General features: G+C 40.8%; 1 protein-coding gene and 1 pseudogene across 2 annotated transcripts in view; one reads left to right on the top strand and one right to left on the bottom strand.

Moving 5' to 3' along the window:
* The first annotated feature begins 5,517 nt into the window (after positions 1-5,517).
* LOC311026789 (protein unc-93 homolog A-like) lies at positions 5,518-11,251 on the top strand (annotated as a pseudogene). The gene is made up of 6 exons (XR_014599342.1): positions 5,518-5,689; positions 7,061-7,290; positions 9,228-9,353; positions 9,721-9,932; positions 10,662-10,790; positions 11,013-11,251. The product of XR_014599342.1 is annotated as a protein unc-93 homolog A-like (transcript).
* Positions 11,252-13,088: 1,837 nt separating this feature from the next.
* ncoa1 (nuclear receptor coactivator 1) overlaps positions 13,089-26,259 on the bottom strand; it is a 55,709-nt gene continuing 42,538 nt past the window's right edge. The window contains exons 14-22 of the mRNA XM_084031128.1: positions 25,906-26,088; positions 25,364-25,478; positions 24,708-24,876; positions 24,071-24,391; positions 23,667-23,768; positions 22,574-22,997; positions 21,792-21,960; positions 21,479-21,668; positions 13,089-20,477 (exon numbers count right to left, since the gene is read on the bottom strand). Coding sequence (XP_083887254.1) covers positions 20,295-20,477; positions 21,479-21,668; positions 21,792-21,960; positions 22,574-22,997; positions 23,667-23,768; positions 24,071-24,391; positions 24,708-24,876; positions 25,364-25,478; positions 25,906-26,088 — 1,856 coding nt within the window. The 3' untranslated portion in view covers positions 13,089-20,294. The remainder of the gene's footprint in view (positions 20,478-21,478; positions 21,669-21,791; positions 21,961-22,573; positions 22,998-23,666; positions 23,769-24,070; positions 24,392-24,707; positions 24,877-25,363; positions 25,479-25,905; positions 26,089-26,259) is intronic.

Raw genomic sequence — 26,259 nt, 5'->3', positions numbered from 1 at the left:
ACTGGAGAGATGACTCTGGTAACAGTCCTGCCATCAACCTCCATGCGTCGGAGACAGTTTCTGAAGTCCCCCTTCAGGGCTCCCAGGCTCGCCTTCTCAGGAAGAGGTGGAGTCAATATGGGACGAAGAGAAGGAATGGAACCTGCAGGGGGCTCCACCAGACCTGATGGTGTGATGCCCTCTTTCTCCTCCTGCTCTGCATCGTAGAAGAAGGGTGTGGCGGTCAGCTGGGAGCGGAAGTTTCCCTTGTAGTGGATAATAGGGAAATCTCTGGAGCCTGTGATGAGGTTGTGGTACAGGCTCAGGATGGAGACCCTCATGGACTCGATGCTGGAGCTGCTCAGAGGACGGTTCCTCATGTTCGTTAGGATGAGCTGAAGGTCTCGTCCTGGCCGAGGCAGAGCAGCTGAATGGAGGGTCAAGAACAGGAAAAGGTTAGTGACATAATCAGGATGACATGATTGGACTCATTAAGACCAAGATTAACGAGTCAAAATAGCTTTAAAGACACACAGAACAACATAAAAGATTCTTCATGAGGAAAACCTTATTTAAGATGATTTATGTGGTTTAAGTCCAGCATGAATAATGTAAAGACTTTACCACACTACATGATGTTAAAGAGCATCCTAATTCTGGTTATTACAATTCAAACTAAAAACGGAGATTATGACGCACACACACGCACACGCACACACACACACACACACACACACACACACACACACACACACACACACACACACACATGCATACACACATACATACACACGCACACACACACATACACACACACACACACACACACACACACATACATACACACACACATACATACACACACACATACACACGCACACACACACACACACACACACACACACACATAAACGCACGCACACACGTACGCACGCATGCACGCACACACACACGCACACACACACACGCACACACACGCGTCCGTCTCCATGGCGCGTGCAACATACAGAACTTTTAGCATTTTACAAACAATGGCGCTGGCGCCGTCCTTGTCCTCTACACTCAACGTTAAGTTGGTCTATGCTTCCCCAATAAAAACACTTTCTCTCGGTCACAACTTCAATATTCAAACGTATTCGTTCACTCGGTAAAATCCATCGTCTGTCGTGATTTTATATGGAGATAACAACTTTAATAATTGTATTCTGACATGGTCATGTTCCCTGAGTCTGTGCTGTGATTTACCATCACGGTCATCCAGCAGGCGGAGGATGCTGGCAGTCAGCAGGTGCTTCTCCCGCAGGAAAACCATCGTTCACTCTCTGATGTCAGGAGGTCAACACAGATGTTTTACGTTCACAAAGTTTTCTCTTTCAACAATTCAGCACTGGCTCGTAACAAGTTGAACTTCACTGTCAGCGTCCAGGTGCAGAATGTAATAGAACGATGAGGCTTCAGCTTTTAAATGAGCGGCGGAACGCGTCATTACGCATCACCATGACTACCAGTGGAATATTAAGGCTTTGTTTTTTGTTTGTTTATTTCTTTCAAACCAAACCCTGATTATATCAGAGCTGAAACTATGATACTCATGAAGTGAGCAGGAATCAACAGAAATGAATCGGTGGATGAAATAGGTGAAATATTCGTTAACGTGTAGTAAAGCTGCTGACTTTGATCACGTAGAGGAAAAGAGGTCTGGAGAGTTACTTTATGTATGAGAAAAGCTCCGTTCATAAAAGGCTAGATCTATAGTTATAGAATAGAAAGACCTTCATTAAATCAAGTCGGAAGACTTCAATGAATTCAAGTCCCCCGCAGTGACAGCGGTATACGTCACAATATCACAACTGACTGCAGATATAACATATTATATAAAACTATTATTAGATACAACACATATTATGTAGATATAATACTTTTTATGTTTAGATATAACACATATTATGTAGATATAACACTTTTTATGTTTAGATATAACACATATTATGTAGATATAACACTTTTTATGTTTAGATATAACACATATTATGTAGATATAACACTTATTAGATTTAGATATAACACATATTATGTAGATATAACACTTATTAGATATAGATATAACACATATTATGTAGATATAACGCTTTTTATGTTTAGATATAACACATATTATGTAGATATAACACATATTATGTAGATATAACACATATTATGTAGATATAATACATTTCAATGCTGCTGGATGCTTCTATATGGATATAAATGTGTTCACCAGAAAAACAGATCGATCAAAGTTAAAGACGCATCGAAAGTATTTTTTCCGTTTGCGGAGTTTGCGTCCAAACTACAATAAATACTTTTCGGTGTACAAATACACACGGAGGACACTCGGGTCTCCACAACTTGCCTCGTATCATCGCTTTATTAGGTTGTCTTTATTCTTTCTGTCAAATTAAGTATAAGTTAATACATGAATAGATCTTGAAACATATCATATTTAAATGAAAAATTAATTTAAAGATTAAATTAATTTTCATTAGAAAATAAATAGGTTTATATATATACATTAATATACATTAACATACTTATGTTATTATTATTGTTATTATATTATTATTATTATTATTATTATTATACATTAATAAATAATGCAATTAATAAATAAAGGTTATTAATCATGAAACAGACATTCTCAACTCAACTCAACTCAAACTTTATTTATAGAGCACATTTTTCACGACCAATGGTTGACCAAAGTGCTGTACAGTTCAGTAAAACAAATACAATACAATACAATATATGTGAATAATACAAATAAATAAATAAAAATATACATAAAATACAGTAGACGGGTGTCATGCTCAGCCTGAATTAAAAGCCATGGAGAACAGGTGGGTCTTCAATAGGGACTTAAAAACCTCTAGGGTCTGGGCTGATCTAATATGCCAAGGCATGCTATTCCAGAGCCTCGGGGCCGCCGCCGCAAAGGCTCGGTCCCCTCTGGTTTTAAGTCTGGTCCTAGGGACTTTCAGGAGCAGTTGATCTGCCGACCTCAGCGCTCTGGCTGGATTGTGACAGTGTAAAAGTTCAGATAAGTATAGTGCTGGTGCCAGTCCATTTAAAGCTTTAAAAACAAATAGCAAACGTTTAAAATCAATCCTGAAGCGGACAGGGAGCCAGTGTAGTGAGGCCAAGACTGGTGTAATGTGGTCGCGCTTTCTTTTTCCAGCCAGGAGACGAGCGGCAGCATTTTGCACGAGCTGCAGGCGACGGAGCAACGACTGGTCGACACCAACATACAAAGAATTACAGTAATCTAGCCGTGAAGAAATAAAGGCATGGATCACTCTCTCTGGGTCTTTGGGAGGAAGATAGGCCTTCATCTTGGCTAAGAGTCGAAGCTGGAAGAAACTCGTTTTGACAACAGAGCTGACCTGCCTGTCAAATTTAAAAGCACTATCTAGTGTTACTCCAAGGTTCTTGACATGAGTGCGGGAGTTTGGTGCATTTTCATTTTTATCAGAAAATAAATAAGTAAATACATGAATAGATCTTGAAAGTAAAAAATGATCTACTTAATCAAAAATTAATTAATTTTCATTAGAATATATATATATATATATATATATATATATATACATATATATATATATATATATATATATGTAATCTATTTTTATATTAATCTACTTACATATTTCTGTGTTTACCTTTAACTAATCACTGTAAGGCGGGACCAATTGGGCTCTGTTATTGTTATTCTAACACGTTTCGTCTGTTTTACACATGATGGCAGCATCTTGTGGTAAAATTTAAAAAACAGCAATCTAGTAAAAAAATACATACAATAAAAAGCAAATTCCCATTTAATTTCCAACAATTTCCATGAAAACGTAATAATAACAGGTGACCTTAAAACATAACGAACCATCAGGTATCGCTCCTCATTCAGTCCATGTAGTGATGGTGTGTTTACTTTATGTAGAACACAACACACACACCTGCACCTGATGTAGCATCTTGTTTCTTCTCATTGTTTTCTCACTATTGTCTTAGAATTTTAATTCAAAACACGGTATTGATCTAAAGAAGTCCACGTTTTCTTTTTCAAAACGGTGTGTTGTTAGAAAGTGTCATAAAGGCGTGATTGTTTAAGGTATAATGATTTGAATGCTGTTATTATAATATTTATGATCTTGCAAAAACACAGATACATTCATGCATGTCTCATCTTGTTTCTGTAATTTATTTACTCCAATCAGATTCATCACGTGATGTATGCATCTGCTCTCATGTGGTCCACCATCACCTTCAGGTTTGACCCTTTTCCTGATTCAGCTCCTGAAAGCATGACTGTCAGTTTGTTCTGCTGCACCCTCAGGTGGTGGATGACTGCTACTACACCTTCCTCAATGACGAGACTGGAGGTCCACTTTGCTCCATCCTCTAGAGACATCCCATCTTTCTCATAGGATTAGTATGAAGCCCATGCAGTCATGGTCACATTTACCTGTTGAGGTCACATTTACCTGCTGCCTCCAAGTTCCCATAAAAAGAGCACAATCATATTGAATGAAGGAATACAGAAGAGTATTTCACCCCTACATGAGTTCAAAGAGACAGGCTAATTATACATTGTAAATATATAGTTCAAAATCGGTGAAGCCACTTCTGAGAGAATTCTCAGCCAGGGTCAAAATTTTCTCGAACCATACAGTGAAGTCATGAAATATGAACAGTATGGAAGGATTAAGGTCAACCCATTACCCTGATCTTAATGAGGATCTTGATTTCAGTCATTTCCTGTAAGATTTGTCCACTGTTATAGAGAGATATGTGTAGCTATAACATCACTTTGAAAAAATAAGACACGGTGTGTCCACATAAAATTATTATTTTATATATTTCCACAATAAACTGCATTCTTGCACTACTGTTATTTTTTTTTTTAAATCACCTTTCGCTTCACTTGGCAGCACCTGGCATTTTAGCCTTAAAGATGGGGTATGTAATCCTGTTCAGAAGCACTTTTTGTTATACTGGGTGAAATGGCCCGTCTAATTTCAGAGGGATCAGTACATTATGTCATCAGGAAAAGGAACGGAATTAAACAGAGCTCTGTGGCCGCCGTGGGACTGAGAAAACAAACAACCAATCTGCGCCCCTCGCACCGAAGGGCCCCGCCTAAGTGCGAGTGCACAGCCTTCACGTCTTGCTGATTCTTCCGGAATCAGCTTGGACGGACTCACTGACGGGGGGGGGGGGGGGGGACTTAGAGGAGGCAGGAGGAGGTGCTATTTTCAAATCTTGCTAGCTCTCTTGCTAGCTTTCCAACATTACATACCCCAGCTTTAAATCTTTAATCACCTTACCTCTATTAGCACACAACATAACATGACACGTCAGTTTTAGTTAAATGAGAATAACGTCTGACTGCCATGTGACATGTTATTGTTATATCATTATGTTTTAATGAATGTTTACGCTACAACTTGATGCTACTTCCTGTCATCGTGAACTGAACTGATTGTGAGTCCCGCCCCCGTTGTGTGCAGAGCAGTCTGAATGCAGAACAGGGGATGGGTGTGGCCTCTCTGACCGTCATCTACGCCTCCATCATCATCCCCTCCATGTTCCTGCCTCCCATCATGATCAAAAACCTGGGCATCGTTGTGGGCATGGCCTGCTACGTCTCCTACTCCTTTGGAAACCTCTACCCTGGATGGTAATCAATCAGCCAATCACTTCAATCCTCAGGCTCACTGTTTGTAGGCAAAACTATCCTTTCAGATTGTATTTGATAACAAATGAGAAAAAGTGAATAATGATAAAATGAAGACCAGCTTAATATATTTGAATAATACTTTAGCGCAGTGTTTCCAAAAACAGGGATGAAAACCGTGGCACCTCCAACTCATGCAGGCTTTGGTTTCAGGGTTTGGGTACATTTAAACCTCAGGTCAAAACACAGCGTTGCAGATGAATTTAGACTTTAGTAAAAGTACTAATAGCACACAGTGATAGTACTTCACTACAAGTAAAAGCATCCAAAACTACTTCAGTAAAACTATCATCAAAATGTCTTTAAAGTGTGAAAAGTAAAATTACTGATTATGCAGGAAAATGTTCTCTGTCAGTGTTTTATTGTAGCGGCTTTTAACTCCTATATATTCTGTTGGGAAGTTGAATTAACAGCAATGCATCATATTCTTTCAGATGAGAAGCACGTATCTCTAAAAGGAAAACGTTTCATCAGCCCTGTTTTCAGTTTTGATTTCTACAATACGATACGACGCGCATCACATGATGCACGATATAATACGATATACAATATGATACGATACACAATACACTATACATGATGCACGATATAATACGATATACAATATGATACGATACAAAATATGATACGATAAACAATACACTATACATGATGCACGATACAATATGATACGATTTATTTTCCAGCTGATCAAAGAGGATTTTTAAAGCAGTTATTTAGCCTAAGAAGAAGACGAAGGATTTTCTCAACACATAAACTTCATCCATCAGTTTATCACACATCTGGAGATACGTGGTTTTCATTGGACAGGAAAGGGCTGAAACATTACTCAAAATGAAATTTTAAAAAAGTAATTAAAGCTGTGGAGTGAAAGTAAAATATGTATCTCTGAGATGTGAGTAGAAGTAAATAGGAGGGTTAAAATACTCGAAATGAAGTACAAGCACCTCCAGTTACTGACATATTGTATTTGTCGGTATTACTGTATTTTGTTCCCTTGTAACCTAGAGGCCTTATCAATCAAAAGCTTTAAAATACTATTATACTATAACAGCGTTGCAACTAATGATTTTTTTTTTCATTCAGAAATAACCTAATGATCATTTAGTTTGATAGTTAATCCATTTAAAACTAGAGAAAATCATGTAAATTGTCCACCACAGTTTCCCCAAAGTCCACGGCGACATTTTCAAATTATTGTTTTATCCAAAAAGCATTTTTTTTCATGGTACTCACAGTCGCTTTACACTTTAAATTGTTCATATTTTTCCATAATAAATGACTGATTTGATTCCCCTTTGCCGTCACCCTCAGGTACACCCTCATACCCACCTCAGTGATCCTGGGTCTGGGTGGCTCCCCCCTGTGGTCGGCCAAATGCACCTACCTGACCATATCTGGGAACAAGCAGGCTGCCATCGATGGCAACAGGGGATCCGACGTCATCAACCAATACTTTGGCATCTTCTTTTTCATCTTCCAGTCGTCGGCTGTGTGGGGAAACCTCATGTCGTCGCTGATCTTCAGACAGGACGCCACGATAGGTAGGAAGACTGCCAAAACCTGAGTCAGGTAGAGGACGTGTCACTCATGGATGTTAGTTAAACTTCGAGTCATCTCAGAAATATTGTACTTTTCACTTTGAAAGAACACAAATGCAGCTTTGCACCTCTAATCCACTCAATACAAAGTACCTAAAATCAGCTTTCCCCCCCGCAGCTCTCCACAGTTACCAAGCAGTAAAATCTTGTTCCTAGTTCTTTCTTTCCTCAGTTAAGCACCTGAGTACTTCATCAGTCAATGGACTCAGTATTTTAAGACGAGCCAACAGCTTTTGAACGTAGTGTCACATGAAACATGACTGAGCAGCTGCCTTCAGAGCTGCAAACAACAACAAACGAAGAGTTGACATCTCCAAGCACAGCTTATCATTGGCTGTCACCTCCATGCATGGAACAAAGATGAACTCTGACCTTTGAGTTGGCTGATGGTCGCACCAAATCAGGAAGGAAATGTGACGTGATCGTGCCATTGGCTGCGTTTCGGATCGCATGCATTTGCGCCTATGCATGCACGAGACTTGAGAGGATCCACCGGAAATCGTCATAAACACGTCAAGTTCCCACCACGTCAAGTCGGACACAGGTGCACTTCACGGACTTTGCACAAAGAATATGGCCAGTGGGCTGGCTTTCTTCGTCATGGACGAATTCGAGGCATTGGAACTCCCCTTGTTGATGGAGGCTGAGGAGCAAAGGTGAGGAATTTTCTCATGTGGTAATTCTAACCAACTAGGGCAACGTTGAGGGGAGTGTCTTATGTCCGCACTTATTTGAGACCATCTGCACAGAAAAGCATGCGGAGGGAGGTACCCTGGAGATCCCGCGACATTTAAAGCCATGTGACATGTCGCAAAGGGAAGTTATCACCAGCATTTCTGACGTTTTTATCCCAGAATGCCTGGTTATGCAAGGCAAATGCATGCGCATGCATGATTGGAAACGTGCCTACTAAAAAAAAATAATTAAAAAAAATTGACACTTCACTTCCTGGAGAGCTTCTTTTACTTCCTGGTCCATCTTCATTGGGGCTGCACTGACCAATAGAGTCACAAACATGACAACAGCCCCGCCTTTCTGCCTTTTCCTGTCAAATCCAGCTGCCCATTGCTCCACAGCTGACGGCCCATCGGTTTAACGCCCCCTGTTGGAGAGTTCGATATCTAAGAGTTCAATGAGCTGCTCTTTCTGACTGAATCAACCTATAGACAAAAAGTACTCACTATGCATAATAATATATATTATACTATTGGATTATGATTATTGATGCACTATGTTTGTTGCTTTAATGTTACAGCTGATATGCACAAACCCATCACTGGTCTAACTACTGGATTACAGCCCTTTTATGGGCTCAATTTAAAGGGGCGTGTGCAGTATATCATTTTATTGGTGTTAATGCTCTTCAGGTTATCAGTTCACATGACAACGGACACTTTGGAAACATTTCCAGGAAAAAGAAGAACACGACAAAGCTGTTTGTTCCATTTTTGTTTCTGTGCTGGTTCGAGGTCAAAGTGTTTAGATGCTATTTTAATTATGTTTTGTTATTTTGAATTGTAAAAGCATGTTTTCTCTTTTATAACAAAGAAACACTTGCAAGAACATTATATTATATATATTTACCGATACAACAATCATTAAAAAATGCATGAGAATCCAAAAAATGCATTAGAAATATTTTATACAGAATCATTTATATAAATTCGATTTTTTTTTCTTTTTTCTTTAATATTTTTAGTATTGTTTTATTTTTTATCGTCATGCTTATCATCCTTCACAAGGGCTGAAATACATTTTGTCATTTTGGTGGGAATCTTTTGTCTTCAAAGGGGCATCGGATACTACAAATAATTATTAATTATATTTCTTTTCTTGTTGAAGAGATGAAGCATTGTTGTTGTTGTCTTCCATTCTGACAGCTTTCATCCCAGAGGAGCAGCTGCAGATTTGTGGAGCGGCTGACTGCGGCCTCAACATCAGCGTCAACAGCACGACCACCAGACCTGCTCAGGAACTGGTGTGGACGCTCGTCGGATGTTACATCGGTAACGTCGCTGCTTCCTTTGGCATCAGTGACCCATAATACTGTGGAGCTTCAATTTGATGCATTCGATTTGAGATTTATGCAAAAAAAGTGCTACAAAAATGGATGTAAAACGTCATCATTCAAGTACATAATAATTGGCGCTTCTTCCACTAAACACCTTCTGCTTTTTATAAAAGTAGCTAATATTGTTTCACACGTTTTGAGATTCTCTATCTGATATGCTGGTACATTATTGAAAACAACGCCATGAGTTGCCTTTAACAGCATCCAAAGGGGAAACAAGAAACAGACTCCCAAGACCTTGAACGCACCAGTGCATCCCGCCGTTGCTGCTGTCTAACAGTCAGTGTCGGTTGTTGTGGCAGGCGTGGGCGTGCTAGCCATGATCATCGTGGCCGTGTTTCTGGACAACATCGACCAGGAGCAGTCCAGTCAATTTCGAGGGAACCGGGAGCCGTTCTGCCAAACCTTCCTGGCTACGTTCAGACTGCTGAAGGACTGGAGGCTGCTGACCCTGATCCCTCTCACCATGTACAGCGGCTTCGAGCAGAGCTTCCTCTCCGGGGAGTACACCAAGGTGAGGAGATCACCACACGGGAATTAGTGACACCCTTTTTACCGCAAAGAATCGCCAAAGCTCCTCCTGACCCTTCGCTAAGCCCCGCCCCCAATGCCACACCGTCACTAATGGCCCTCCCTGAAAAGATTAGAGAGAAGGATGTAGCCATGAAAGCAAATTAAAAAGATAGAGAGAGCTAAGATAACAGATAACGGTGTAAAAGTGAAACATCACCACATGAAGATCGATGAAATGAATTAATGAATTTACACGACAATGTATTTAACGCAATCATTTTAGCGAGACGGTTGTCGTGTGAACGTAAACGTAGCCTAAGGAGCAGCGTCGTTATTCACATTCAGTATACCCTCTGTAGCTAGCATAGCATAGAAGCGCTAACTCTGTTTTTGCGCAGAAAAAGTTTTACAAACATTTATCTCCTTCCAACCTCTCCGGGTAACGACTATGTTCCATGCGCAAACCGTGAATAGCTCGAAATCCACAAAAACAGCCTGAAAGTGAAATAAAATCTGAGTGTACAGAGCTAAGCCGGATGCCGCGCTATGATTGGCCAAATCTGCATTCGATTGTGGGATTAAGAGTGGGGCTCAATTCTCGCTGTCCTTTTAGACGTTTGTTTTTTAACTCTTAACTAAAACATCTGGATATGCGTAAGAAATTTAGTATTTATTCATGTTCGAAATATTTAAATAAGTAGCTAAATTAATCCAGACTGTTTCTTTGCAGAATTACGTGACGTGTGCTCTGGGGATCCAGAACGTCGGCTATGTGATGATGTGCTTTGGAGCCAGTAATTCTATTTGCTCTTTGCGAGACTCGCTCGTTACACCGGGAGAGCTGCACTCTTCTTCTTTGGTAACGTCGCTTAGTAACTTAACTTAAACTGTCAAATAAACATAGTAAAAAAAGGTCACATACACAGCGGAGGATTTATGAAGTAGCATATAAATGTAACTCAAATTTGTACAGCACAATGTACTTAATTACATTGCACTGCTGCTTTAATATGAATAAATATACAATAAATGGATGCTAAACATGAGTCTGATCTGCCGACGTCTACCCGTTGATCTCCAGCTGCACTGGCCAACTTCGCCTGCATCATAGCGCTCTTGTTCTGGAGGCCTCATCCCGATGATCTGCCCGTCTTCTTTGTGTTTCCTGCTCTGTGGGGCATGGCTGACGCTATCTGGCAAACTCAGACCAACAGTAAGGAACTCCCACTTCATGCTCCCCAGTGGATGAACCCTCAGTTAGCTTCCCCCCAGCCTGTAACGCCAAAATCACTCCAACCTGGAAACCGTTCAAACGGATAAGAAGAACATAATTCAACAGACAACATTTTAGAGGCTGGATTTTGTGATGCAATTGTTTTTTCGCCCCGGTCCGCCGTCCTGGAAATTATGTGGAACCTGGCAAAATCTTCAAATTGTATTGCCTCTTTCACGTTGTTTTAAGGGAAGCAGCATTGTATCGCGTCTTTATAAATATTTCTCTACCGTAACTGAAAATCATGCTGTAAATTTAAAGAGTTGAAAAATGCTAAATAAATGTATTACTATTTTAAGCTCTGTCAGAATGCTTTACAATTCTCCGCATGCTTTTGTCGAACATACAGAATATTTTATTTGATACTACCAGTGGTGGAATATAACTAACTACATTTACCCAAGAGCTCTACGCCAATACAGTTTTGACATACTTGTACTGTATTTGAGTACCGGTATCTCCATTTGATGCTAATTTATACTTTTACTCCACTAGATTTTGGAAGACAACATTGTTCTTTTAGCAGATGCTAAATTTTAATGCAAAAATACAAATCAACTAACAAATGATATGTCTACCTACAGAACTGAGTACTTATTCTGCTGCACTAACAACTGCTGCACTACAGTTGTCTCGAAGGACCACTGCAACAAAGTGCTTACTTTACAAAAGTAGAAGTAGTCAGCATGTAAAGTGGTCCTTTCCAGAATAATACATATTTTATATTTGTACACAGACAGTTGAGAAGCTTCATCTATAATAATATATCCATGTTTTAGTTGACTTATATTTAGAATTAATAATCAGACATCAACTTTGTTAAATAATAAGTAGTGATAATGAGTCCTGCATTTAAAAATGTATTGTTTTTTAAGTAAAAGAAAAATGATATGCAGGAAAAAAAAACTTAAAATACTAAAAGTAACCATTATGCATCAATGTTTTCATCATTTTAATGCTGAAGCTGGTAAAACATTCACATTTCCTAACAACAATTTGTTTTAACATATAAAACATTTTATCCTGTAACCAGGGATGTGCTGTCACAACGCTTCACACTATATTTCAAATTATTAGATCATACAGTGTTTTTTTTTTTTTTTTTAATTGACATTCTCTCTTTTTATATATTTAAAACTTCTGGTAATGATTGTTTGGATGAGGATCTGGAGTTAGATTTGGTGTTTTACCCTCTGTAACCCTTGGTTTGCAACAGGTGACTCATAAACAACACCATCATCTGCAAAGTTGTTGACATCAACAAAACCTGACATCGACAAAACCTATCACCAAAATTCAGGGTAATAAAGGACGTACAGGGACATCACGATGCATTTCAAATGGTGCTTTTATTGCAATGTGTTGCATTCCCACATTCATAGATGTTATAGATTTGTTAGTCAAAGCATCATTTCCTCAAGGTTGGCATCCTCACCTTGGAAAAAAAAAAAAAAAAGCAGAGGGATCAAATGCACGAGGTGTTTGTGTTTTGAGTGTAGTAGAGAAGTGTGTGTTTCTGTGTGTGTGTGTGTGTGTGTGTGTAAACTTGAGCAGCCATGAACATATAAATGAACAAACCTCAAAATTTAGACTTTCCAGTAGATGCAACTAAAGAGTTTCTTAATCGTTTGTCTATCAGCCTACAGGGCTCTCACTCCCTGCAGGGACTGGACCCGGCCCGAGACTGATTGTCTACAACATTCCAACGGTTGATTTCTTTATATTTCACGTTACACACCTGAACAGGGGGGTTGGGGGTCATTAAAAGAGACAGACAGAGAGAGAGAACGAGAGAGAGATAGAGAGAGAGAAAATATAACATGCATAAAATTCTCCCAGAACATTGTCACTCATATTGTCTTGTAATAGCTGCTCCGATGCCTCTTTTAAAAACAAACTTTACATGAGTGTAATATACAAAACTGGACAAAAATGAGTAAAATGTATAATATATATTTATATATTTATTTATATTAATTTGTACAAGGGAGAAAGTGGAACCTTGGTCATTTTTCTCTCAAATTCTCCAGAAAAAGCATCACCGCCCCCAAACAACAACACAAAGTGGTGAGTTAACAACAAGCCTTCTGGTAAAGTCTCACATCCAACCTCAGTCCCGATACGGCAGCACATACAATACTTAACTGATGCTGTTTACATAGAGATTAGTTCTGAACACCTGCAATTAGGAATGAGTGGGAGATTTGAAGGACAATGGAGAGTCTTAGCTGTGCACAAATACCAGTTTGGACCAATGACGAGCTAGCATGCTTCATATTTTTGACTACGCTTCAAAAAAAAAAAAAAAAAAAAAAGACAAAAGCTGATCAAACTGTATCCTCCTTTCTTTTGTGGAATATGCTTCATTCTTGGGCTTTTCTCCCCAGGCATTGCCCCAATCCTGCACCATGCATTGGCCCTATCCTGCACCAGGCATTGCCCCGATCCTGAACCAGACATCTGCCTGATCCTGCACCATGCATTGGCCCTATCCTGCACCAGGCATTGCCCCGATCCTGAACCAGACATCTGCCTGATCCTGTACCAGGCTTTGGCCTTGTCCTGCTATCGACAGCGCACCACAACATATTCCACAAGACAAGCAAAACAGAGAAGACGAGCCACACAGCTGGTGTGTTGTTTCTACGTCAGTGCACACATGTTGCTAGATTGCAGAGATTAAGTCTCACACAACCAGAGTTTTACGAGTAAAAAGCGAGTGTCCACCTTGGTTTAAGGAAAAACACGTTCAAGCTGCGGGGAAAGTGACAGCCGAGCGGTGGCGACGGCAGTTACAGAGCTAAGTGTTGACGGTTGCTAAAACTGCGTTGTGAGCAGGAATGTTCTGAGAGTTCAAGCTGGAGGTTTTTTTGACAGTTTGCCAGGTGTCAGCTGACAGCGCAGAGAGGAAGAGGAGGAGGGTGGGAGGGGCATCACCTGAAGAAGATTGGCATAGTATTTATACTGAGGATCGGTTGGTGTAGACAGAGAGACATTACAAAGAAGGTAGAAGGTGTGTACAATTTGTAGTCGTCGTTTGGATGATGGGTATCTACTACTGTCAAGCTCTTCATGAAGAACCTGAGCGATTCATTAATTTTCTTGGTACATTCAGGGGACTTATTCTATCTCCAAATACAATACTGATCTGATTGAGACAGTTTCTGATGGCCTTTTCACTCCAAGTAAATCTGATATAAAGTGCAAAATTAGATTGTATTTGCAAATTCCTGGAATACTTTGATTAATCTATGTGTGTAAAAAAGTCATTTAAAATACAATAAACTTCTTTTTTTTTTTTATAAAGGTGAAAAAAGGTTTTAAAAAAACCCTGGTTAACAAGGTTATTATTGTTAAACAGCAAAGGAGCAATCTTTACTGCAGAAAGTATATACACGAGGCACCTTAAGTTTGGTATAAAGTATTCAGTTAATGGAAAAACAAAACAAAACAAAAAACCCTTTTTCTTTTTCTGAGAATGAGATTAAAAGGCTGAGAGAGGTCATCAGGTATCAACTAAATTCACTAGACTGATGGGGCTATTTTTTTATTTTATTTTTTAAAATAATTTGTGTTGTGTATAAGTAACTATAAATACTTTGCTTATGAAATTAATGTTTTCGTGTTGTTCCAGTGTTAATTACACATACCCAAGTCAACGGTAGGAAATGCTTGTTTCAGTAAGGTGCATAGCTATCGGTTGCAATGTTTTTCTTTTTCTTCCTGTAAACGAGTGATAGCACTTCAGGCACACAAAAACAGAAAAAAAAAAGAAGAGAGACGTCTCCGAAGTGTCCCGACTTCAGGCCACTTCAAAAGGACAGATTGTGTCTGGAAAATAGCGAGCGAGGAGAGACGAACACGCGGAACAAACCAACAGTCACCGTGTGAGAAATCCAAATCAACAACCACTAACTAAAGGGGGGGCCGCTACATTATGTCTTGTCCAGTGATGAAGAGGTTTTGCATATGATATCCATCAAACATCTCAAAGCTTTGGTCATTTACTATTGACAAATGCAAAAAAAAAGAAAGGCTACATCAGACGGGCAGTTAGAAAATAAAAAGCCCACTCATACACGACACTAACAACAACAACAACCAGGCAATGCTTCTCCATAAAACCAAGGCTCCACTCTCCCAGATCTGCTTAAACTTTTGACAACAGAGAAAAAAATTAAATAATATGGCCTTTTTCTTTTTTTCCTTTTTTTCTCTCCATTTTTTTTAAATTAACCCGTACAAAAAAAAAAGCCAGTCCACACTGCTTCTCTCTCAGTAAAATCACATTCAGCAGTCGCTAAACCATTCTCTGGCATAGTTATCTGAAACACCCACAGGTACTGTGCAGGGTCTAAAGAGTAAAAAGAAGAAAAGAATCAAACCAGGACATCTTCCACTTTTCCATCTTAGAGAACACCAGATATACAGTATTAATCACTTACACACATACATACGCACTCACTGATAGGAATATACATACATACATCATCGGAAACATAAAAAAGTAGAAAAATCAAAACATAAAATAAAAACATGACGGAGGCGAGTAGTTTTTTTTTCTTTTTTCTTCATTTTTTTCTCTTTTTTTTTTTTTTACCACAAACTCGGAGCACTACTTTTTTTTGTTGATTCTGAACAAATACATATTCACATTTCTCTGTTATATACATTATGTTAACATCTCGAAACCAATGTTATAAAAGAACCTTGTACCTGTTAAATGTAGTGAGGAAGGAGGGACTGTTTTCCATTGAATGGCTGTTCCATTAAAAAAAAAAACATTACATTGGTTGTATTTGGCATGTTTTATAAGCTGACAGTTGCCGTTTCTGTAGTTAACAAGAGTTGTAGAGGAAAACCGTTTCCATAGGAATGCCTATTCCACGCAGAAAAGTGAACAGGAAGGAGGGTTGTCAATACTGCATGTGTGAAATAAACAAGTAGGAGGCTGAAACTGGCAGAATCCATCCAGAAAAATACATTCTTCCACTTTGTGCAGCTTCTGGCTCTTCTGGAGTATTTTACATGGAACCAAACTGTAGCGTAGGAGTGTCGGACCGGTGAATTCACACTGTGAGAGACATGTTTAAAAAAAAAAACAAAGCGGCAAGACGGATGATTTTTACGTTACTCTTTCCCTGACTGATGGCCTTTTTTCTTTTGTTATCAGAAGTGCTGCCTAGTAAGTGCAAAATCTACATAAATCTAAGTGCAGGCAATCAAAAGCCTCACGGTCTCCATCGATTTTAGTTCTGAACAATATCGTAAACGACGGCTTTCTCTGGGTCTCTCAACTCTTTCCTGATCCTCAAAACGGGGCACAAACGATAAAAACCATAAGTGGTTTTGTCTCTCTATTTAAAAAATAAAATGCAGGTAGGATTCAGTTTACTACTGCCCTCTACTGTTCATGGCTTATTTTGATTATCCACAATGCCAAGTGTAGAAATGGAAAATCTCAAAAATCTTAAAACTGATCTAGAGTAGGGAATCACTGATGTTTTATTTTGATAATACATGAATGTCCTGTCATTTTAAATGAAATATCTTTTGTTTTTTGGGGGAAACTGTAATGGACCTTTCTTTAGAGACATTCTACAGTTAATCAAATTGACACAAAAGAGAATCAATGGATTATATAATGGAGATAATGTAAACCGTCTAAGCCTCCGAATACATATTCTATAAAACGTAAGTGCTTGAAAGCCAGGATTGTTGAATCAACGATGCCAAAAGATAAAGGATAAGTGAAGCAGAAAAACATTTAGGATTTTTCTGATCAAACAAGCTCCTTACAGTGTGAAAACATGGTCAAAAAAGAAAGATCATCAGACAGAACTCTTGTCTGATAAAACAGCAATGAGGTAATAAAAAGGTGCTCTACTGATGGTTACTAATAAATATACAGAGAGAGAGAGAGAGAGAAAAAAAAACACATCTCAGAAAGTCTCGGTAAATCAGAATATGTTTGAGTCCAGGATAGAGTTTCCTGCGTTTCGGACTCACTATATTATAAAGATTTAAAGATGGCGACCGCTCCAGGGCCTGTTCGGATACGTCATCATGTCCAAATACACTCACTGAGCTTTTCAGCTGAGCACAAAGTGGTTCTCACATCATACAACGGAGGCATTGGTGGGTGGAATGTTGACCTTGCATACAATCCCTCTATATCTGTTGCATACGGTGAAGTATCGCTGTGAAAAAAATAAACAACAAACAACAACAACAAAAGTACACAGGAAAGCCCTATTCCACTGAAGTAGCATCAGACTGTAATGGTGTTGACCTAATGTGAGCGATGAGTTAGGTAGTTGCATTTATAGAATGGGTAATGAAACGTCCTGATGTGTGAATGTGAGGTCTGCGATGTGTGCAAAACGAAAACAAATCAATGAAATAAAAACGCTCCACAGATTCCACTGCTGTCTCAAAAGCTTCCAGGACACAAGGAAGATTAAAAAAAACAAAAAAAAAAACAACTAAATAAAGGATTCACACCGGAGCAGTTCTATAGGGGAACGCCTGATGTTGTGCTGGAGTTGAGACGTGACGAATCGCTGGACGTTCCCCCGATGAACTCGATGAAGTGACCTCAGTCCTTAAAGCATCGTACACTTCAAACCTCTGGTTGTAGCGCGGCGGATATTTCTTATGCTTGATAATTCATTTAGTCGTGTGATGATAGTAATATTTAGAGGCTTTACTTTTTTTCTAACTTCCTGGTAACGTGCACTTCAAGCAGCACATCTTGGGGTTTTTTTATGAACAAAGGTCTGTCATCACTGAGAGAGACAGTGTCTGACTGAGCAACAGTAGTCAACAAAAACTGTATGTGTGTTTAGCCAGTGGAGTGAAGTTTTCATCAGGGGAGGTGGAGGGAGAAGAGGGTTGTCCCCCACCTCCCAGAAAGAACACTGATGAAACAATTTTGCAGAAAAAAATAAAATAAAAATAATGTATTTTATGACTCAACCCATCCTGTTTTTGATTTAATTTCATGACAGCTTTTAAATGAATTATCCATCACATCTTAGTTAGGAATTTCTGTTACTAAAGCCTCTACGTAAATGTCATTATATAGGAACAATATCCAAAAAGCGCGTCGTGTTTTCTTCCTTTTTTTTGTTGCTGTGACAACGGGTACGAATGTCGATGCGGCCCAGTACCGTTAGCATCAATAGGTCACGTCATCACAGCAAAGAACACGGATTAAGGTATTATTATGCTTCTTTTTTTCTTAAATACAATGGTTACAAACACATGTACTGTCTGAAACATTTTCTTTAAAGTATTGTACATACATAAGAATTTTAAAAAAGGAGGAGAAAGCAAGAGAAGATGGCTAACTAGCTCCCTGGTAACCACAAGAGAAAGCAAAGAGATCAAACTCCGTTTTTTTTCCCCGTTCTTTTTTCCCCCCTCGAGAAGTAGTGTGGCGTCTTGGAGCGCTGAATGGGATGCCGAAGGGAGCGTAGATTTCTAGCTATAGTTTGCGATCAATTGCTTTAAAATTTCTTTTCACATTTCAGAGGATGCAATAACTTCCTCCTCCACTGCAACATGTAAAAAAAAATATATCTCCCACGAGCTGACATTATCAGGATTTAAAAAAATTTAAAATAAAAAACCTGGATCGAATCACATCATACATAAGTCTTGCTGTTCTGAGTAATTACACTTTTTCCCCACTTTAAAAAAAAAGGAAAGTAGTTACAAGAGAAGAGTGAGCTCATCCCCAAGTCTTTGTCCTTCTGTACTGTACAATACTACCCGCCTGCATGGTGCACATGGCAAACAACACTGATAGGCTGAGAGATAGCATGAAAGATACACAGAGAGAGAGAGAGAGAGAGAGAGAGAGAGAGAGAGAGAGAGAGAGAGAGAGAGAGAGAGAGAGAGAGAGAGAGAGAGAGAGAGAACCCAACAGGGCTCTGTATTCACAGCTGCTGAGGTGAGGGGTAAAATGTGACGGACAGACAGTTAAATAATCACAACAGTCTCTTTTTTTTAATACTTTGAAAAAATTGAAAATAAAAACCTCCTCCCGAGGGGAGAAAGACACATAAGTTCCAAACTGAGCAGCATCCCGTCTGTCTCCCATCCATCAATCCATCCAATCCATTCTGACTGTTGTCAAAGCTTGTTCTGATGATCATGAAGATGACGATGATGATGATGGTGAGAGCAGAAGATTTTAAACAAAACAATTCAACAACAACAAAAAAAAACAAAAAACAAGAAGACGTTAATAGAATAATATGTAGAAGAAGAAGCAGAGCTTGGGAAAAGCTCAAACTTCCACCAGGCACTGTAGCTGATAGAGAGAGACAGTCACAGAACCAGCTGATACTGAGCTTCTATCCCACAATGCCACAGAGGTCTGAAACCTTAACATTCCCACATCGCTGAGAGACAGGTAGAAGAAAACAAAAACAAACCAAAAAAAAAAAAAAAAAAGCCAGAGGTGCTGCTGTGTGGGATACCCCCACACTTTAATGATGAGCTCAGCTGTATGCTGCAGCTCATGCTCCCAAGATGCACTGCTGCTGCATCGACAACGGCCTGACAGATAACCGTCTCATCAGAAGAAACCAAAAAAAAAAAGAAGAAAAAAAGAAGAAAAATAAAGGAGGCCGGCCCTGATTTGACAGTGACGACAACTTGGCAAATCTACAATGATGTCGCAGTTGTTTTCTTGGGTCAGGAAGCAGGAAGTAGGTCACCAAGGAATGAGCAGCAAGACAACACTGCCTTTAATAGGCTGAGGCAGACAGACAGGTTGTCAGACAGATTAGACAGGCAGGTTTAAATACACTGCTGCTCTGACTTGAGTCTTTTCTTTAAGTACTGGGCGGTAAAACAACCAGCCCCGAAATCCCCTCCGCACGGAGGCGGTTCGGCTGTGAAACTCCACCGGCAGCCAAACCCCTCTGCGCCTACTCATGTGGTCGTCCAAACATCCATCAATCCATCCAGAACAGGTGAGACAGAGACAGCAATGGGTCTGGTGCACCGACCTCCGTGGAGGAGGCGTAGAAGTGAGAAGTAGAGGGAGTATAGGAGAGCTGAAGGGGCCGTGGGTCGTCACTCGGTGAGCAGCTGTTGGAGGAGGCTCTTCTGCTGGGCCTGGTTGTTCTGGGGGCCCTGCGTTCCGCCGGGGCCCTTCTGGGAGGCGGTGGCTCCGATGGAGCCCTGGTTCAGGTAGGAGTCACTGCCAACCAGGTTCACTGTGCACTGGACATCCGCAAACACCTGAACCTGCTGTACCTACGGCAACAGACGCAACAATGACACAAGGGCCTAAGAGTGCTAGTTGTTTTAGGGCCCTGGCTGCATCAGAGCCCACAGATCCTGGAGTTTAGAGGCTGATGCCGATAAACATTTTAAGCTCAGCCAAACCACATTAACAAAAAAGTATAAGGGTCCCTTATCTAGAGTTGTGATTTATGCACAAACTGATCAATTCCATTCATTTGAGACACATATATTGAACGGAAACGTTAAGTTATTATTATAACCACCATCAACTCACACACTCAAACGTTTTGGTGGCATCTTAACAAGCTGATGGATGTGTTTCTTCTTCTTCGTCTTTCGCAATACATATTTTCACAGTCTTATACCTCAATGGTTACATGAGAATATTGGGATCAAACCACTGAACATTGAGTACGGTATGTATTTTTCACAAAATAATGTCTCTAAGGGACACCGGAAGGGGCGTAACTTAGCCTCTCTATAGTCACTGTTCTATAGATCTGGGCACGGTAAGGATAAAATGCGGGTTTCGTTTGACCGGATTAAATTGGACACTTATTGGTGGTGTTTTTTTTTTTTGGAGTAACAATACCCGGCCCTATTAAAATCTGTAATTTCTGTACTGCAATTTACTAATCATCAGATATACACACAGATACTAAATATTTATCCAAAAGAGAGACCCAGAGACTGGGTGTCTGCTTTTAAGAACAAAAAGACCACTTCTCATTAACCGTGGTAATAATCATAATGCATGATAAAACCAGAGAAACAGAGAAGTCGGTGATTCATCTAAATAACACTATTCTTGTTTATCAAACAAACAAGCAGATGCCACTGTAGTGGTGTTGTTTCCAACATGGCATATTCCCAGGTAGGATAAAGGATACAATAAAGTCTACTTTATATTTTACTTTAAACGTCACAGAAACGCACCACAGAGTGAGGTGGAAAACACAAGACAGCAACCCATCAAGACGATTAGGTCCTGGAGCTTCAAAGTGACAAACCTGCTGGTCGCTGCACACTGAACCGACGTTGCTGAGGTTACTGTTGCTCATGCTGACCGGCTGCCCCATGGGAGGTAACGAGCCGACACTCCCCGAGCCCCCGGCCATGGAGACGGTGATGCTCATGTTGTTGTAGACCCCCTGCTGGCCAAAAGCTTGGCCTGCACTCTGTCCTGACTGACTGAACAGGCTGTTGTATGCAGAAACAATGACAGAAGACAGAACGTTACACCGGGGACAAGTGACATTCAAACGCAGCTTTCTACCCAACGGAACGTTTGCATAAGCTTTACAACTGTATTCACTTCCTCACCTGTTGCCGCCAATGCCCGTCTGTTGCCAGCTCTTCATTTCTGGTGACTGGTAGCCAGGGGGTGGGGCTTGCTGAAGCAGAGGACTCTGGGAGGTGGGGTTTTGAGGTGACAACAACGGGCTGGTTGGGCCCAGCTCAGGAGGGAAAGCCGGGTCTTGCTGGGCGACAGCTTTTGAAAGAGGACAGGCGTAACAGTTAATTGCTAAATCCTTGCAGAGATAGGGTTTTGGTGAGTTTTATTTCCGCAAAAAGCTCCGAGTGAATTTAAGTGACCTCTCATAAGCAGTCTGGGGCTTTTTTTGTGTACGGTAAGAATGGAAAGAGTGATGCTGCCGGGAACAATAAAGAGTTTGCTGTCTTGGTTCAGACGTACTGAGGATCCGTGTAATTACTTATAAATTCAGGTGCAACGCATAACCCTCGACTACAGTACCGTAGTGCCATATTTCACTGCAGCCGCACAGAGATGCAACTTATAAACAACACTTATTAAAACAGCATCATTACTATTATTACTTATAAAATATAATAATTAAAGGTCAACGTTACAGCTAAGTGTGAAAGTCATCTTAGTAGCAACCTGCATTGGTAGCTTTATGATCTATTTCACTCTAAATGGACCGTGGATCGTGCCGAGGCACCGGTACAGATCGAATGGCCCTGGTGTGAGTGCGTCCGTAGACTTCCATGCTATCAGACTTGCAACTAGAGATGTCGCCTCCTGATGGCCAGCAGAGAAAATGCAAGTATAATGCACTACAGCGTTGTTTCCTTGAACGTACCTGTCCCTCCAAACTGCTGAAACAGGCCCTGCTGCAATGAAGAGTCCACGGTGCTGCTGAACTGGCCTTGCACACCACCCATCAGCGTCTGGTTATTCAAGGCAACTCTGCCGGGCAGCTTGTTGTCCAGAGGGCCCCCGGTCATGGGGCTGAAGTGACTTGGTGAGGTAGGGGATTTTCCCGTCAAAGGGTTGTACCCTGGTGGGAAGGTGAACTGCTGCTGTTGCTGTTGCTGCTGAGGCGATGATGGTGGACCTTTTGGGAGTCTGGCCGTTCCGGTGGGCCCCACGGCTCCGGTCGGAGTGCCTGCCATGTTCTGTCTCATCAGCATGACCCTCTGCTGGAAAAGCTGGCGCTGGCGGTGCTGGATGCTGTAGAGTTCCCTCTGACGCTGGGCCAGCATCTGGGCGTTCAGCGGAGGTTGCTGAGAAATATGATGTAAGAGAGCATGTTACAGAGAACCTGCTCATTTTTTAAGGTTACACATTTACAGTACAACAACTACAATGCACAACAGTTGAATGTGAGTTTGTCCTATAATTGGAAAAAAAGCAAATAACTTCAAAAGTCTATATTAAATAGTCCAATTCATTTTTAAATTAATTCATTTCAATTTGATTCATTCATTCATTTGTGGCCACTTGCCACAGCAACATTTTGCTAATTTCTGACCACCCGATAAATATGGAGTCATTAATATTTACTCTCTTTGCTCTGTTTTTAGTCTAAATCAACTCCTGAGGGAAATATCTGACCTTTTTTTTTTTTTTTTTTTTACTGAAATCAACCGCGTGTGAATGCTGGAAATGACGCAAATGACGGGCGAACCAAAACATCAAAACTGCAGGCTGTGAAGAGCAAACAACAAACTAGGAGATAATGAAATGCTCGGTAGAGCTGAGAGGACACAGCTGATAATTATCTTCCTGCACATAGATATTTCATCCATTGAGAACAGAGAAATGATGATTACAGAGGCTTCGGGCACTGCTTTGGCAAAGTGGTTGAATCCACGTAAACAAATTATTTTGGTCCTCTTTCCGGCTCGGCAGAAAAACAGCAGGGATTCTCATTCGCTTCTACAGTGACTCACCTGTGAGGGCATTTGAGGTTGTTGAACCCCCTGACGAAGCCCTATGTTCACATGCTGGGCTCCTCCAGGAAACGGATTCATCCCCGCCATCCTGTTCTGGAGCTGAGACAGAGGGATAGAGAGAGAGAAAAATAAGCAGAGGTCAGACAGGTGTTGAAGGGTGAGCGGGTTGAGGATGATGATTGGGTGAAGGGAGGGCAGTTTTTAATAAGACAGAGGGAAAAAAAAGGTTCATTATATCTGAGGGTTCAGACGAACACAGAATGCTTCAGGTCAATACTGTGCTCTTCTTTACACCTCCCAGCACTTTCACAGTCAGGAGCAATGAGTAGAGATGCACTGATGGCAACTGATTGGACAAACCAAAAACAGACAAAGACAAACCACCACCTCCGTGTCCTCACCTGCTGCGGGCTCTGGAGCCTCTGCTGCAGCTGCAGGCGTAGCTGGTTGGGTGGCAGTCTGAGCTGAGTGCCCATCCCCTGCAGTCGCGTCATGCCCGGCCTCAGCCCGATGCCCGTCGTCCCCCCAGGGAAAGCCCCCCGGGGTGTTCCAAACCCAAGACCCTGTGGCCCCACCACCGTTGCCAGCTCTGGAGGAAACTGAGCTGGTGGAGCTGGTGTAAATTGGGAAGGGTACGAGGGGAGTTTAGGGTCCAAGGATCCTGGGGTGGCAGTGGATGGCTGGGTTGGGAGGTTCTGGGGCCCCGGGTCAAAACAGCCACCCTGGGAAAAGGCAGATACAAATAGGACAAAGAGATATCGATGATTGGTCTCTTTTCTTTTGTATAAGTACACATTCTGAACAGGCTGTGCTCTGAAGCTAAAATACAGTTGGAAGAGTTGTTTAAAAGCACCTCGGGTTTAACAGGAAGGCAGTCCAGCAGGCTTTTTGCTACATGCAGCTTAATGATCATTCCCTAATCTTAAAATAAAAATATGAAGAGCCATTTCCGAACTGCACTCGAAACACCCTTCATACTTTGTGATACTCCGAGAGAGCCGGGCAGCGGATTTGCACAATCTTTAATCACACACTAACCTGCACCAGTTTGTCGATACCCAGGGCCTTATCCAGCTCTGCCAGTTCACTCTCATCAGTCCCACTGAGGAAGGAGACGAGCTGCTCTAACAGAGCCTTCTCATCGTTTCTGCCCTCAGGTGTGGTCGGAGGACCCAGCACTTCATCCAGCGTACAGGGCACACACTGCCTGTTCACACAGAGAAACGTTGTACATTACCAGCTGCATCACACTGGCGTGTCAGCGTCACTTTTTAAAAGCATTTTTCTTCCACAACTTCGAATTTCTGTACAGTTGGTGGCTGATTAGCACATATTTTTGCTGACTGAATCTCATAACGGCTCCCGTATGATCCAAACATTTCTAATAAATCCAGAGAGCTGTAAAGTAGTTTAGTCTTTTAAAAAAAACATTTTCACTGCAATCAATTAACTGTATAAAGGGAGGCACATACCTGTATTAACATGTGGTCTAAATATAAATTACATTTATATAGCAGCAGCAACAAATAATCATTTTAGGGTGGTAATGTCATAAAATATGACGAAAGACATTCAAAGCTTAATTCGAAAACCTCAACAGAAGCTTTGAAAAGAAAGAAAGAAAAAAAACTGAAATAGGGAACAGCCCTATAATGACTGAATGGATTGGGCATTGATGGTACAGTGATGCTTACTCTTGTGGTGATGCCAAGGGAGCTTGTAAAGACGTTCCAAGACCATCAAAGGACAAAGTCTCAGACAGACTCAGTGGCTGGAACTGGGAGTCTCCCACATCCATCTTGGATAGGCCTGAAATACATTTCAGTAGTTATATTGCGATTGAAGCCCTTAAAAAAAATCTATTAACACTAAATTTGGACTCAAAAAGATAAAAAAACAATTTAATGTGCGTAGCACTTCGCTATATATTTAAACAATCATTAAACATCAGCTAAAAATTCAGCTTATGCCTTTTTTAAATGTTTTACCTCGCTTCAATGACTATTGATTAGTAAGAGATACTGCTAGTTATCACGTGTGGGGTCATATATGTAACGCAATACAATCTGAACACACCCAGTGGTGATATGCGTGTAAGCATTGAAACTTGTACCTATAGAGGTCAGCTCAACAATGCTTTACTGCTACAGAAGATTCCGTGTTGAGTTACGACCAGAGTTCCCACAGTGGTCATTTTCTTTGAGTGTGTGTGTGTGTATTGTGTTTTCTTGTATACCAGTGCTTGAGCTGAATGGGTTGATGACTTCTGCCTCTGGGAAGAGACTGCTGTCTTTGGATGTCTGGAAGGGGTCTCCCTGTCCCTGGTTTTGTGTCTGGCTTGGAGTGGGGGGACTGCAGAAATCAAAGGATGACTGACTCTGGAGGCTGCAGCCGGATGTTGGGCCGCCATCGATGAGTCCTGGAAAACAAACACAAGCACATTAAAACATGATGAACAAACCTTTAGTATTTAATATTGATACACAGACTCATAGTGAAACAGTTGCAGTTGTTGAAGTATTTTGGTTTAGGTATGTGTGGTATGTTGACACTGCAATGCCCCCCTACAGCCACTAGGGGGCACACAGAC

The sequence above is a fragment of the Eutrigla gurnardus genome (genome assembly GCF_963514095.1).
Source record: "Eutrigla gurnardus genome assembly, chromosome: 16".
Lineage (NCBI taxonomy): Eukaryota > Metazoa > Chordata > Actinopteri > Perciformes > Triglidae > Eutrigla > Eutrigla gurnardus.
Note: the sequence above shows the minus strand (reverse complement) of the source record. Positions and strands in the feature narration are given on the sequence as shown.